General features: G+C 41.8%; 1 protein-coding gene across 1 annotated transcript in view; it reads left to right on the top strand.

Moving 5' to 3' along the window:
- The window catches only part of LOC105874783 (transmembrane channel-like protein 1), a 110966-nt gene that overhangs the window by 47775 nt on the left and 49512 nt on the right, over positions 1-13679 (top strand). Inside the window, exon 6 of the mRNA XM_012770907.2 lies at positions 9980-10122. Coding sequence (XP_012626361.2) covers positions 9980-10122 — 143 coding nt within the window. The remainder of the gene's footprint in view (positions 1-9979; positions 10123-13679) is intronic.

Here is a 13679-nt window from a genome sequence, read left to right as displayed (position 1 = left end):
CAGGCTGGGAGTCATTGCTATTTTAGTCCCTTCCAGATGTCTACTGCTGTAGTTTCAAGGGAAGGAGAAAGACGTGTGGAGTGTGGCATGCCCACTGGGTGAAAGAGGAGGGGTGTTCCCCTTCTAAGCTTTTCAAATCATGTTTAAAGCCACCCCTCAATATGCTACTAAGATGGATTGGATAAAGCTTTTTAAAGCTGTTCTCTTTAATAATACCCCTTTCATTTACACTTGACTACATATATAGCAAGCAGGCAAACTGAAGAAACATTTGTGAAATAATCGGGATTCTCCCCACTCCCCTAAACAGAACCCTCCCCCCCCTTTGGTTGTGATCTAATATTTATGAAGTGCCAGCCATTGAACATATGTTGAATGGTACATATGCCAGAGGAGCTAGCTGCCCCAGTAGCTATTGTACTAACCTAACAAGCTCACCAGATGCTTGTTGTATATCTACTTTCTCCTTTCATGTTATTTTTGGGGTGTCTTTTAATCTCAATACTGTCATTATGAATTAGACAAAGATGTCAAGTTGTAATATTTATGGATATGGAGATGACGCCCTCTGAAATCTTTTCAAAAAGGATATCTGGAGTCCTTTCCAAGAGGACCTGGCACCACCAGGGACCAGTCCAGGGGTATAGATCAGAGTCCATGCCGGGTTGCTAGGGGTTCTGGTTTCTTTCTTTCACTGGGATTGTATAGCCCTAGCATGACACAAGTCTTAGGAGATGAAGAAAACACAGGAGAAGCATATAGCACAGTGGTTAAGTACATAGGGTTTGAATTACACCCTGTTTAAGTTCAGACTCTTGTCACTTACTAGCTATGTGAAACTGGACAAGTTATGTAACCTCTGTAAGACTCAGTTTCTTCATCTGTAAAATAGGTATAGGGACAGTAGCTATTGAATCTTTGGCTGTGTGGTGAGTGAGGAGATCACAGCAAATAACACCTTCTCCAATGTCAAACCAGGTTGTGAGCTAACCAGAAATAAAACAAAGGGTAGGTCAGGTAGAAGTCAATATGTCATCTCGATTATTGTTCAAGCTGACATTAGAGAATGTAGCATCTCTTAATGGACAAATAGGCTTCACAGCCAGACTCTTCTACCAGTGCAGGCCTCGCCTTGCAGGGGCAGAGCACAGCACCTGCTCTCTCAACAGGAGGAAGAGAGGTCTGCATTTCTCTGTCCATGCTCTACCGTCAATTTAGTCTCTCCTCTCTGGGGCTAGAGTGAGGCACTGGAGGCCAGTGGAGAATGTTACATTTATGGGTCTTCTCCACATGGAAGGAAACATCAAGAGTGGGGAATATGATCATCTCTAGAAGTAGCAACTTCATAGGGTTCTCGTGAAGATTCTGTGAGATCAAGTAAGGTTTTCAACAAGTGCTAAATGTTCAAGGATATGTACGCACTGATATCGCATATTACTGCAACCATTATACCTGAGTGTCAGCGCTGTGGCAAGGAAAAACAGGGGGCTTTGGATATTATTGTCCCATGGGAAAAAATAAATAAACAGTTCAGGATATAACCTTTAAACCAAAGAGTTTAAAGTGTCTACACTTACCAGGTTCTGCTTGTTACCTAAAGCTCGACACTTGTCCCCGAGCCTGCATCAGAAGAGTGAGGACGAGTGGTTTGAGGAGAAGAAAAGAGTTTATTCATTTAATGCCATCATGTCCTAACCACAAGCAGAAACCTAGAGCTTTTAAAGAGAGGCTTTTCAGTTCTGGGCTATTATTGTTTAACTACAGTTGATGATTGTCCCATCTCCTTTGAAGACAATCCTGTGTCCTCTGGCCAGGACCTCTGCTCGGACTGTTCTGCTGAGCCATCTCCTGTAGAGCAAAGAACAGAGGACACTTCCCTACCCCTTCTGACCCTGGCTTGAGGCCCCCAGGGATGCAGGTCCTAGTTCTCCAAAAGGAATGAGGGATGTTTTAAAGAAACAGAAACAATTCTGCCATGTTTTCCAGGCCATTCTCTGTGTTAAATATTCCCCAATGTCAATTTTACCCTTTCATATCTATGGGAGGAGAGGCCACATAGTCATCAAACTACTTCCTGATGAATTGGTGCAAACATTTAGATAGAGGGTTTATATTTATGTATGCCATTGCAAAGTTTTGATAATATATTTACAACCACAGATTACCAGGTAAAAAAAGTCACAAGCAACAATTGCAACAGTGAAGATTGGCAAAGCAAAGTGGACTGTCACCTTGCATACAATGTCTGATACAGGGCTGTATTAGAGAGAAACACGGGAACTCTGAGTGCAGATCTATTAGTTGCACCCTGTAGGTGATCCGAGAGACTGGCTTCTGCAAATTCAGAACTCCATATACAGAAATACTTGCAGCAAACAGGTTCAAGATGACAAAGCCAGCTGCAAGACAGATTAACAGAAGAGATGATAGCCTGGGGAAATCCTCATTAAGGAGCTGTCTCTCCATCCTACAGGAAAAAAAAAACATAATTAAAGAAAGGTTAGCAAAAATATCAACGTTTTCATTTTTCCCTTTTCCTTAAATAGATACTTTAGGTCAACTAAATGCTGGCCCCTCTACTGGGGCCTTGGGTCCTCTTTTTCCATGGGAAACCTCTTTATTTTGGTATTATGGATCCAATGTTTTCATTTCTGACAATTTCAATGAGATGTGAGTTGTTAGAGATACTTCACAGGGTCCGTTTCACTTTCTGCTTCCAACCAGGGTGGGGACCTGAAAGAGGCAAACTCATGTATAGTGGTCAGCACCTGATTGTTTTACTCTGCTTTTTTAATGCATAGTTATATTACCATACTTACCTCAGGGTGCTAGGAAATGTCTCTCACAAACTATTTCTTAGGAGCCTAACCTTCTGAAGGTTATCCTTATCTGGATGAGGACAAGTGGCAATATCCTATCCCACTTTCCTGCATCAATTCCAGGGTGTACGCAATTTCCATTATAGATACAGGGCTTTGCTTATTTTCTGGGTTACCTCCAATTCAGATAGGGTCCCTTATCACTCTGTATGGAGGGGGCAGAGCCCATGAACATCTTGATAACCTGTGGGATCTTGAGTCCACCATGTCCAGCTTTGGAGAAATGGTTCACCAGGTTCCCATTGTGGGTCCACTTGAAGAAGTCCATGGGTGACCACAGAACATTGTGCAGCAGAACCTGGTGCAGATGAAAGGAAGCAAAGATTGCCCCAATGGGCACTGCCATAGAGAAGCTAAACATGCTGATAACTTGAGCTGTCAAGCTATCTCTGTAGCAACCTGTACATGGTGTCCATTACCAGCATGGCCATTCTCCATCTGCCTGGCCTTTCCCCCTGGACTGCTGATGACCATCATCCCATCGTTCCTGCTCTGCACTGATATATGTGTGCAGGAGCTCAGTGAAAGCCCTGCCCCATGCCAGCAGCTTCTGGTAGGAGTCCATCTTGGAACTTCAGATGCTTTCTCCATTCGGGTAGGACAAGCTTCTACCCAGCCTGAAAAGGTATCTACTAATACAAGTTTAGACACCCGAGTGAAAATGCCAGTCATGCAAAGGATTGGCATCCCCATTGTGCAGCAGGTCACTTCTATGTCTTTGGATTGTTTCGAATACACAGTCCATTGCAAATGCACTCTTCCCAAATGATGTCCCCCCAAATCCATTAAGGTATCCCGTCCCTAATGTTTGCATTCATGTAGGTGCCTCGTAAGAGGCTAAACCAAGGTTTTGGGTAGGAGAACAAGTCCATGAGAATTGTCTCCATTTAGCTGTGTCATCCCAAATGTCAAGAGCCCCAGCTTTTAGCTTTAAAGGGGATCTAAGTGTAGCAAGGCCCCAAGGAACAGGTCACCTCCAGTGGCCTCCTTAGCAGCTCTGCCTGTGACATGATTTCTTTTTGCCATGCTGGCCACTCACTTGGGCTCAGCCACAGCCTGTATCAAGGTATTATTTTAGTGGCATGTTTAACATCTTTATTTCCTGCCATCTAGAGACCCTTTTTCTTCCAAATGACACCAAGAGCATGCACTACCATTGAGAGTCCATATAAATATTTACTTTTTTCCCTCTGGATAACTCTTCTGGTTAAAGCAATCAGCTCAGCTTTCTTGTCCAAAGTCCCAGATGGCAATGCCATTGCCATGATCACCACATATCCAGCCCTTTCTTGTCCCTAGAGCTGCTCCTGTCAGTGAAAAGATCCCAACCTGGCTCTGGCATCAGCCAATCTGACAGATCCATCCTGCTAGAACACACAGCCTCCAGAACCTCTAAACAGTCATGCTGCAAAGGCTCATTATCTTTGGCTGGCAAAGGGTGGCAGAATTGAGAATAAACACAGTCCTTAATAATGACTCACAAATAGCTGTTACTGCCTGGAGGCAAAGAGGCTATCCTCTCCCAGCATTGTTCAGTGACTTTGAGAAATATAATGCTGGCCTGGGATGTCTCTCAGCATCTATGCTAAGACTGCAAGGCTCATTCTTTGTTTTTTGTATTATTTAAGTAGTTCATGCCTATAGTCCGAGCACTTTGGGAAGAAAAATATATTTTACATGTATATATATAATAAACTAACTGTAAATAATATACCTATGTCAGAGTGAAGCCATAAATTACTGACTTTTATAAAATTCATCAATAAGCTTTAAAAAAAGAAAGTCAGGCAAACCCAAAGCAGGGGCAGTTATAAGCTGTCCCCTTAAAGATCCCATACAAGAGCTTTACCATCAGTCCAAAGTCTAGGATCCAGAGGCCATTCCTAGGAACCCCAGAGGAATAACCTGCTGTTTGCAAATCTGTCTGATTGCAGTTTCTGCAAGTCCCACTAAGCTCCCATCAAAGAGGGCAGGAGAGCCCGTTTACAACCTCTAACACAGTCCAGTAGCACCACAAGGCCACCCCTGTCTCAGGATCCTGCTATTTAAATGCGACTGAGTAACATTTAAGTTCCTGGGCTTGCCTAGAGCTGCCTCACCACTGCCTGGGCCCTCCCCCCCACTCCCTGCCTGGCTCACAGAGCACTGGAATTGGCTGGTGCCAGGACCAGGGTAGCAGCTGGGGGAAGGAGCTCCCCGGATTGCTTCTGTCCACGTGGCTTGGCACCAACTGAATCCCCACTGTCAATTTTGCCCAGGGCTCCTGTGGGGAATATTTGGATTGTAGCTGCTAGTGAGCCACGAGGTGGTGCTCCCCCCTTCATCTCTGAGTCCTGGACTTAAAAAAAAACAAACATTTTCGCTCCTAGGGGCTTCTTGCTACCTGAAATCCTTTGCAATTTGGGGCAATGTTTTTCCTCAATGTCCTTTCTTTTTATAAAAAGCACACCGATTGTACATAAATTGTCCTGCTCTGGTTATGGATGTCCTCTGGCCAAATTGAGCTTCTTGCTGGGAGACACCATCCAGAACTCCAAGTCACAGGGTCGTAATTAGTGGGCATAGAACTGAAGAGTTCAAGTCGCACCCCCAGCCCCCTCGCGGTGCCAAGATGGCAGTGGTGGCAGCGGGCAGCATTTGCCCTGGGCTGTCCTCGGGCCTATGATGGGTCTTACACTGCCCCAACTGCAGCGGGCGTCGCATGCCTCTCTCCCTGCCCAAGACCCCGGAGAGCTGGCAGGCGCTGTCGCTTCCTCACTGCCTCATGTACTTGCATGGGGTAGGGTCGGTTGGGCAGCAGGTACTTCCGTCCCCCAGCCCCACTTCCCCCTCACCAGCCACGTAGTCAATGGTCCTCCCAGGGCTGCAGTCCCACATGGTGCTTTGCTCCCTCCCCCCAGCCCAGCAGCAGACCCAGAACTGGTGTGGACGAACGAAACAAAGTATCATGAGTATCCCACCCACCGCCAGTAGAGGTCTCTTTGGTACCATTAACTTTATCCCATGCTTTTAACATTGTATTAGATGTTATTGTCATTAAATATGAAATGTCCGACCTCGAATGAAACTTAAGGAAATTGGACATTTCATACCCCAAAACACGTGTGGGATCTTGTCCCATTTACCTGACCTTTGACAAAATAATTCCAGTAGTAGGATGGTATAATAATTTAAGGTTTCATTTAACAGCCACTTCTCACACTCATGCACATACACTGGATTACTATAACATGATTCTCCTTATGTAGAGGTTCATAACTGTAAGTTGACCATTGGGCCAAAATTTTTCTCAAGGGACTTTTAGATGGCACTTCCTTATGTTGCAACAAAATTCACAAATCATAAACACAGACAATACAGAGAATTCTCAATGTAAAATGTGAGGCCTATCAAAAAAATTGGAATGCAAAGGGGGCAGACGCCATCCCAAATGGTACCTCAGCACCTCAAATGTCCTGCCATAGGTCTGGAAGGTTCTAAACCCTCTCCAGATGGTGGCCTAGTTCCCCCCTACCCCCATTCCCTAGGAATTGCGAAAGAGTTCTGAATTCAAACCATGTTCCGTTCCCTAGCTTCATTCAACCTCATGACTTACTACCCCAAACAGCACCTCCAAACAAATGCCCTGCTATAAGACTCTGAATGAATGTTCTGCCACAGAGCTGGAAGGTTCAAAACCCTACCCAAATGTGTGGAATTAGGGTCGCATCATGCATGCTGGGGAACATACCAAAGAAACAAATGGCCATGGTGTCTGGACACATCTCCAATCCATTTCCTTCCCCTCAACTCAGTTCAGGTTGGTCGTGGGGGTAGGGGGCGCTCCATCTACCTTGGTGGGGGGAAAGAGATGGGAGTTAAATAATCCCGTACTCTCTCACCTTGAAAAGAAGCCACTCCTACCAGAGAAGACCCATGGCTTGTCTCAGGGCTGCTCCCTGCTTCCTCCAGGAGTTGCGGAGTGCCATTCCACCAGGAGCTGATGGACCCACGTATGGATTCCAAAATCTGTTACCAAAAGCTCAGCACTTGCCCCTGAGGGTGCTTCAGAAGAATGAGGACAAGTGGTTTCAGGAAAGGAAAGAGAAGTTTATTAATTTACCAGCAAATGAGGAGGATGAAGACTCCTGTCTAAAATGCCATCATACTAATCACAAGCAGAAATATAGAGCTTTTAAAGGGAGGCTTTTCAGTTCTGAGCTGTTATTGTTCAACTACAGTTGATGATTCTGATTGTCCCATCTCCTTTGAAGACAATCCTGTGTCTTCTGGCCAGGACCTTTGCATGGGCAGTTCTGCTGAGCTATCTGCTATAGCACAAAGAACAGAGGACACTCCCCTGCCCCTTCTCATCCTGGTCTGAGGCAGGGATGCAGATCCTCATTCTCCAAAAGGAGTGGAGGATATTTTAAAGAGATAGAAAACATTTTTGCCATTTTTTTTCAGGCCATTTCCTCTGTTAGGTACTGTTGATTCACCCTGGGACAGAAGGGAAAGAATGAAGGTTCAAGGCAGGGTAGAAGGGGGTTGGACTTAACACAAGTGAGAGAAAGCAGAGCCCTTAACCCGATGAATGTGAAACAAGATGGCATGAACTGGGAGCTGGGAAATCCTGCCAAAGTGGATTCTCCTGAGATAAAGATTTCTGAGTCTTGAGCAGTTGGCCAATCCACTTCTATTTGGTTCCTTATCTTGGACTTGACACTAGCCTACCTGTTCTAGTTGAGGTTTTTATTAGTAATTTAGCCCCAAATGCTCTTTTGGTCTTGAACTCCTGGACTCAGTGATCCTCCTGCTTTAGCCTCCCAAATATTCTTTTAGGTTGAATATTAGTCAAGGTTCTCCAGAGAAACATAACTAATAGAAGACATATATTTGTACAAAATGTATAAAAATTTATTGCATATAATTTATTTGGATTTATTATATATATCTTGGTATATATAATTTACCAGTTAATATAACTAATAGATTTATTATATATATAAAAGGAGGTTTATTCTGAGGAACTGGTGCACACAACTATGGAAGCTGAGCAGTCCCATGAGCAGGCTATCTGCAAACTGATGCCAATGGTATGATTAAGTGTGACTCTGGAGACCTGAGAACCAGAAGAGCCTATGGTGTGAATCCCACTGTGAGGGCAGGAAGAAATGAGATGAGATGTCTCAGCCCAAGCAGCAGGGAAAAAGGGAACAAATACCTCCTTCCTTCTTTTATTCTTTCTCATTTTGTTCTGAGGGGATGAAATGATGCCCAACTACATTGGGCAGGGCCATCTACTTTATTGAGTCCATCTATTCAAATGCTAATCTCATCCAGAAACACCTCACCAACACACCCTGAGACTGTGTTTCATCTGGGCACCCCAAGGCCCGCTCAAGTTGCCACATAAAATTAACCATCACAGGTTGGATTTATTTTTTTGTAAACTGAAAAATGCAGATACAGGTTGGTGTGGTGCAGGGAACCTCAGCACTTTGGTGTCTGCTTACGACCCTCTCATCCCATTCTGTCCCTCGTTAAGCTCACAAGCTCCTCTGAGATTTTCTAGAGATTTTATTTCCTGCTAGGTCTTAAAGAGTACATTGTTAAAAAAAATAAATTTGCAGCAATTTGAAAATTTGAAAGCAAGACTTTTTTTCAGATCTCTATTGGACTCTGATTTGAGGTAGGCATGGATTTTTTTTAAAGGTAATTTTCCAGATTACTTCTCTTAATTTTTCCTCTGGGAATTAGTATCCCAGGCATTTTCTCCTCATGCCCTCCTGTCTCCCACTTCTCCCTTCTTTAGCAATGGGCTTCAAAGTCATGGGGTTGATTTAAATGATATTAAAACAACCAATTGTATTTTCTAAGATTCAAGGGTGACTCATCTAGTCTCAAGAGGAAGCCCCACATTGGCAAGTTATTATTTTTTCATGTCACGAAACATAGTAATTTTTTAGTTATCGCCAGAAAGAAGTCAGAGAGGCACGGGGGAATGGATATATACTGTAGTGAGATGGAAATTATGCTTCAATGCTGAGTGAAAAACAGCGAATGTGAGAATGAGAACAAGGTGAGTATTATAAAGGAAGTAGCATCAGAATGTGCTAATGTTCTGCATATAGAGAGGAGTTATTCAAGTGGTTTTGGGGGATGGTCATTCCAACTCTCACAGATGATTTTTAAGAAAGAGAACATAATGCACACATAAACATGCTTGTTATGGGGAATGTTATAATGGTCTCCGTGAGTAGAAGATTGTACAGATGGGTTCCGATGTCATCTCATATGCTCCTCACTTTTGCTAAGTGGGAGCTGAGACACAGTCCCTGTGGTGTAAGGAGAACAATCTAATTATGGCTCAGGTGACTGGAAACGGAAACCTGCCACAGCACTTGGAGTAAGTACATTTCAGATTTCCTCCTTCCCCCATGTTAAGCAAGCTCTTAACCACTTCGGTACGGTGCTCATCAGCCACGAAACCTTGCCCACAGCCGTCACTCACAGTCCACACAACAGTGTGTGCTGTGCATTGACGACGAGTCCGTTTTGCTCTTGTGTGATGAGGAAAGCTTGAAAGCCCTGAAAGCTTGTTTTACTTTACAGGCAGCTTTACTTGTAATGTAAATCAGAATAGGTAACATAGACATATATGTTTTCGTTACGTTATTTTTAAATGTTCACAATTTTATTTTGATAAATGAAAAATTAGAAAAGTCTTAGCACGGCTGTCGGCTAAAGTTGACATGCGTGTTCATCTGTGGCTGTCGACTATAGTCGAAGCTGGTACCAAAGTGGTTAAAATTATAAATCTAATGATACGGTGAAGTATGTTTTGATATTTAAATCAATGGGGATTTCATGGTAATGGCCCCACAGCTGAGCAAGCCTATATTTGCTTACACATTTTATCTATTTAGAAATCACTGAAGCTGCCAATCAATGTGGCAGCTGACACATTCACTTTACGTAACAAAACAATAGGGCTCGTGTCAGAACTATGACCCAACTTTGAAAATTAATGTCATTTTGTCATTCCTCTTAAGAGTTGATGTTTTACTTTGAGTTGCTCTTCACAGCATCTGCTAAGTGGCTTTGTTGTTGGATTTTAGGGCTTGGCACAATATTCCGTCCTCTTTTATGGCTATTACGACAATAGAAGAACAATCGGATGGATGAATTTCAGGTTGCCACTCTCCTATTTTCTGGTGGGGATTATGTGCATTGGATACAGCTTTCTGGTTGTCCTCAGAGCGTAAGTTTCACTTGCCTTTTGAAAGCAAGCCATGATTCTGGAATCCACTGGGGGTTGTAAATTTAATAATTGGATATAATTTTGTTGCTATTTCATGGCTAGAGGATGCAGAGTCTGTAAGAGCTGAAAAATACTGTGTTTTAATACTGACACTAATGTTAGACTATTACATCCTCAAAACAAAAGGATCGAATACAAACACAGGCCTTTAGGTCATCTCATTGGGTCAGCCTCATGGCTGCATGTTTATCTTGTGTTTAAACATATTTTTCAAACATGCCTTTTTGTACTCTCAGGTGTGAATCAACGTTGCCAACAAGACAGGGAAACAGCTGCTGATCCCTCTTTTGCAAGCCGAGAGGTTTGCAACCTGCAGAATCACCTCAATAGGCAAAATCTGTTGTTGTCTGTTCATTTTTTTACAAACCAGAATAAGCACTCATCCAAAAAATTTTAGCTGTGTAAGACAGCAAAAACAAATGGCTCCCGATGAGACCATCACACTCAACTGTATAATCATGGTTTGTCTTGGGAAAGGATTTATTAGAGTATAGGGAAGAATTTCCGTGGAGAACTGATAATACTGCAGTTCATTTTTTTCCCCCTGACTGAAATATATTTATAATATCCCACTTAAAGGCATTGCAGAAAACCTAGCACAGTTATTTGGGGCTATGAAAAATCCACCCTTTAGCTGATTTTTTGAACTAGTTTGGGAGAAGTGTGAAAACATCTCATGTAAGGTCCTCATGCTTTCATTTGTGCACAGGTGAATCAACCTTTTGCTTCACTGTTGGAGCCCTCTGCCTGAGGGGCAAAGAGGGAAAAAGTGCACAGTCCCCCTGAGTAGGAGCTCTACAGCAGCCTGTGACACACTTTGGGTCCTAAACCTGACTCACTGGTTCCTCCCCCCCAAAAAACTCTTATATTTAGCTTTTAAGCTCTTTCAGGACTTGAGAAAAATCTTATTGGAAACCCCATATCCAAGATATTTATCAACCTGTCCAAGTGTTATATAAGGTAACTGCCCATTGGATAAAGTACTACCACATTCCAAAAAAATTAGATATTTCCTCTTCTTTTTCTATTCTATTACTTTGGTTGGAATAAGTCAGTCATACCATTTACATTCCTGAGGGCTCATAAGTATCATCTCTGTGTTGGTCTTTAGTCTTCATGGTCTCTGGGGAAGAATGTTTTTTCATGTTCAATTGCTCAGATTTTTTTCAGTGACTCTGCAGAGGCTGTGTACCCCAGGGGCTCTCAAACCATGTGTCTAGGTTCAAATCCCAGCTCCACCATATATGTAATTACATAGCCACCAACAAATTGCTCAACTGCTCTGTTCCCCTGTTTTTCATCGCTCATAGAGATGTAACATGTGTGAGTGAGTAGATACGTACCAATCACTTAGAACATATCTGGCAAGTGAAAAGTGTATAACAAATGTTAACCATTTTATTAGGATTATAATTCATAGGCTTATCGAAGAAACAAATAAAGCCAGCATGGAAGGAGTCGAGACCACATAATAGCCCTCCAAAATAGGGCAGTCACATAAGATTGTGCCATTGCACATTAATAGATATGTATATTGAATAAAACAATTTTCTGGCAGATGAATTTAAAGCATCTAGAGCATCATTGTGTAAGGCAAGCCACATATGTAATTAAAAAATTTCTAGTAGCCATATTAAAAAATAAACAGGTACAATTAATTTTAATCGTATATTTTATTTAACCCAATACATCAGATTATTATTACTTTAACACATAATCAATATAAAGTTGTTATTGAGAAATCTTCTGTCTTTTAGGGTAGTTACCAAGTCTTTGAAATCTGATGTGTGTTTTTCACTAGTCACATTTCAAGTGCTCGGTAACTACATACTGCTGGTGGCAACAATATTCCTTAGGGAAGCTCCAGAGGATGTAGTGGCTTTTTAGAATTTGCTCAAAGACATCATTAAAGGTAGTTGCAGGGCACCAACTCTACATTTCCCCTTCAGTGTCATTGTGTTATATCAACCAAACCAGGCTGGGTTTGGCTTCTCACTCTGGCTTGAACCTTTGGTTGCACTTTACCCGATTGGCAAGTGGTTTAAGCTCGTCAGTCGATATAGCAAGACAATTCAGAAGCAATACATGATTCTCACCTCACTCCAGCCCTGGGGACAATGCCCGGTAACAAAAAGAATTGATGGGATATAAATAATTGTATAGAATCATTTATCACCTCTTCCCAATCAAATATACTCTTGGAATAAGTATAGAATTTATGGGATGTTAACTCAAATTGAATAGAAAGGAACCTGAGCTCAAAATTCAACTAGGCTACATTAGGACTTTGTCATCCTGCCCAGACTGTTAGCCTAGTCAGCCTCATCCATAAAATGGGGCTAATATCTATTTTTAATTACTAATAAGGAAATTGGCAGGTAAAATGAGAAAAAAAATCCCAAGAAAGTACTTTGAAGTTTTAAGGTAGGGTGGCTCAGGACTCTCACCATTGTAGTATTGGAAGTCCTGCATTTGGGAACCTCCTTAGTCCCTGGCAAACAGCCTTGGTTTTGAGTCCTTTTCCTCTCCCTTGTTCCATTCCTTCCTTCTTTCCTACCTTTTCCCTTGCTTTCTTCCTTTTCTTTCCAGGTCCATGTATATTCCTAACCACATCAGCAGCTTAGCAATCTTCATAGTAAATATAGTCACGTAAGTATTAAAAGCAAGTTAACAGAATATAATGTTGTGAAGTTGCACGACATGGAAACCACCAGCTCCTTCATATGTTGTCCTGCTGAGTTTGAAGTTTTATATCCCAATGTAAATGTGGTTTGATATCAAGACCCAATTGTTCCCATTTAAAACAGTTGTCTAAGCTAAAAATTCTGGGTTTCACTGATACATTTTATAGAAGCTGAACTAATGGTAACAGCAGAGTCATTCAGGGAAAGCATGCCTTAATGAGAAACTCCTTGCTCTCTTATCCCAATAGGCTTTTCCAAGACTTTTCCCTATTGCAGGGTTCCCTGGGATTAGTTTTATTTTTTCAGTTTATAAGCCTGGCCATAATAATATTCATAGAATAGGCTAATAATATCCTCAAATATCTAAATCATGTGCCATATATAACCCTAAATGGTGTTAAAATTTTTGTCTACATAGACTATCATATATATTTATTATATATATCATAAACCTACCTATACTGTAAATCAGCCTTAATACATGAATATAAATATGTTTATATTTGGCAAAATTACAATATTTTCAGCCATATTTCTGGATCTGCAACAATAATTATAACTTATATTAATGTTTGAAATAATAATAACAACATTTGTTGAACATCGACCATGCATCAGTTTAAATTATATCACCTTTAACCCTTAAACATTAAAAAGTGGGTATTAATTTCACCACTTGATTAATTTCACCACTTAATGAAATAAAACTCAGAGATACTAAATGAGCTGCCCAAGTCATTTGCCCAGAGGACTTATTTGAACCTAGAATTTTCTAGATCAAAAGGTATGTTCATCAGGCAGGGCATGGTGACT

This window comes from Microcebus murinus, chromosome 12 (genome assembly GCF_040939455.1).
Source record: "Microcebus murinus isolate Inina chromosome 12, M.murinus_Inina_mat1.0, whole genome shotgun sequence".
Classification (NCBI taxonomy): Eukaryota; Metazoa; Chordata; class Mammalia; order Primates; family Cheirogaleidae; genus Microcebus; species Microcebus murinus.
This window is presented reverse-complemented; position numbering and strand designations above follow the sequence as displayed.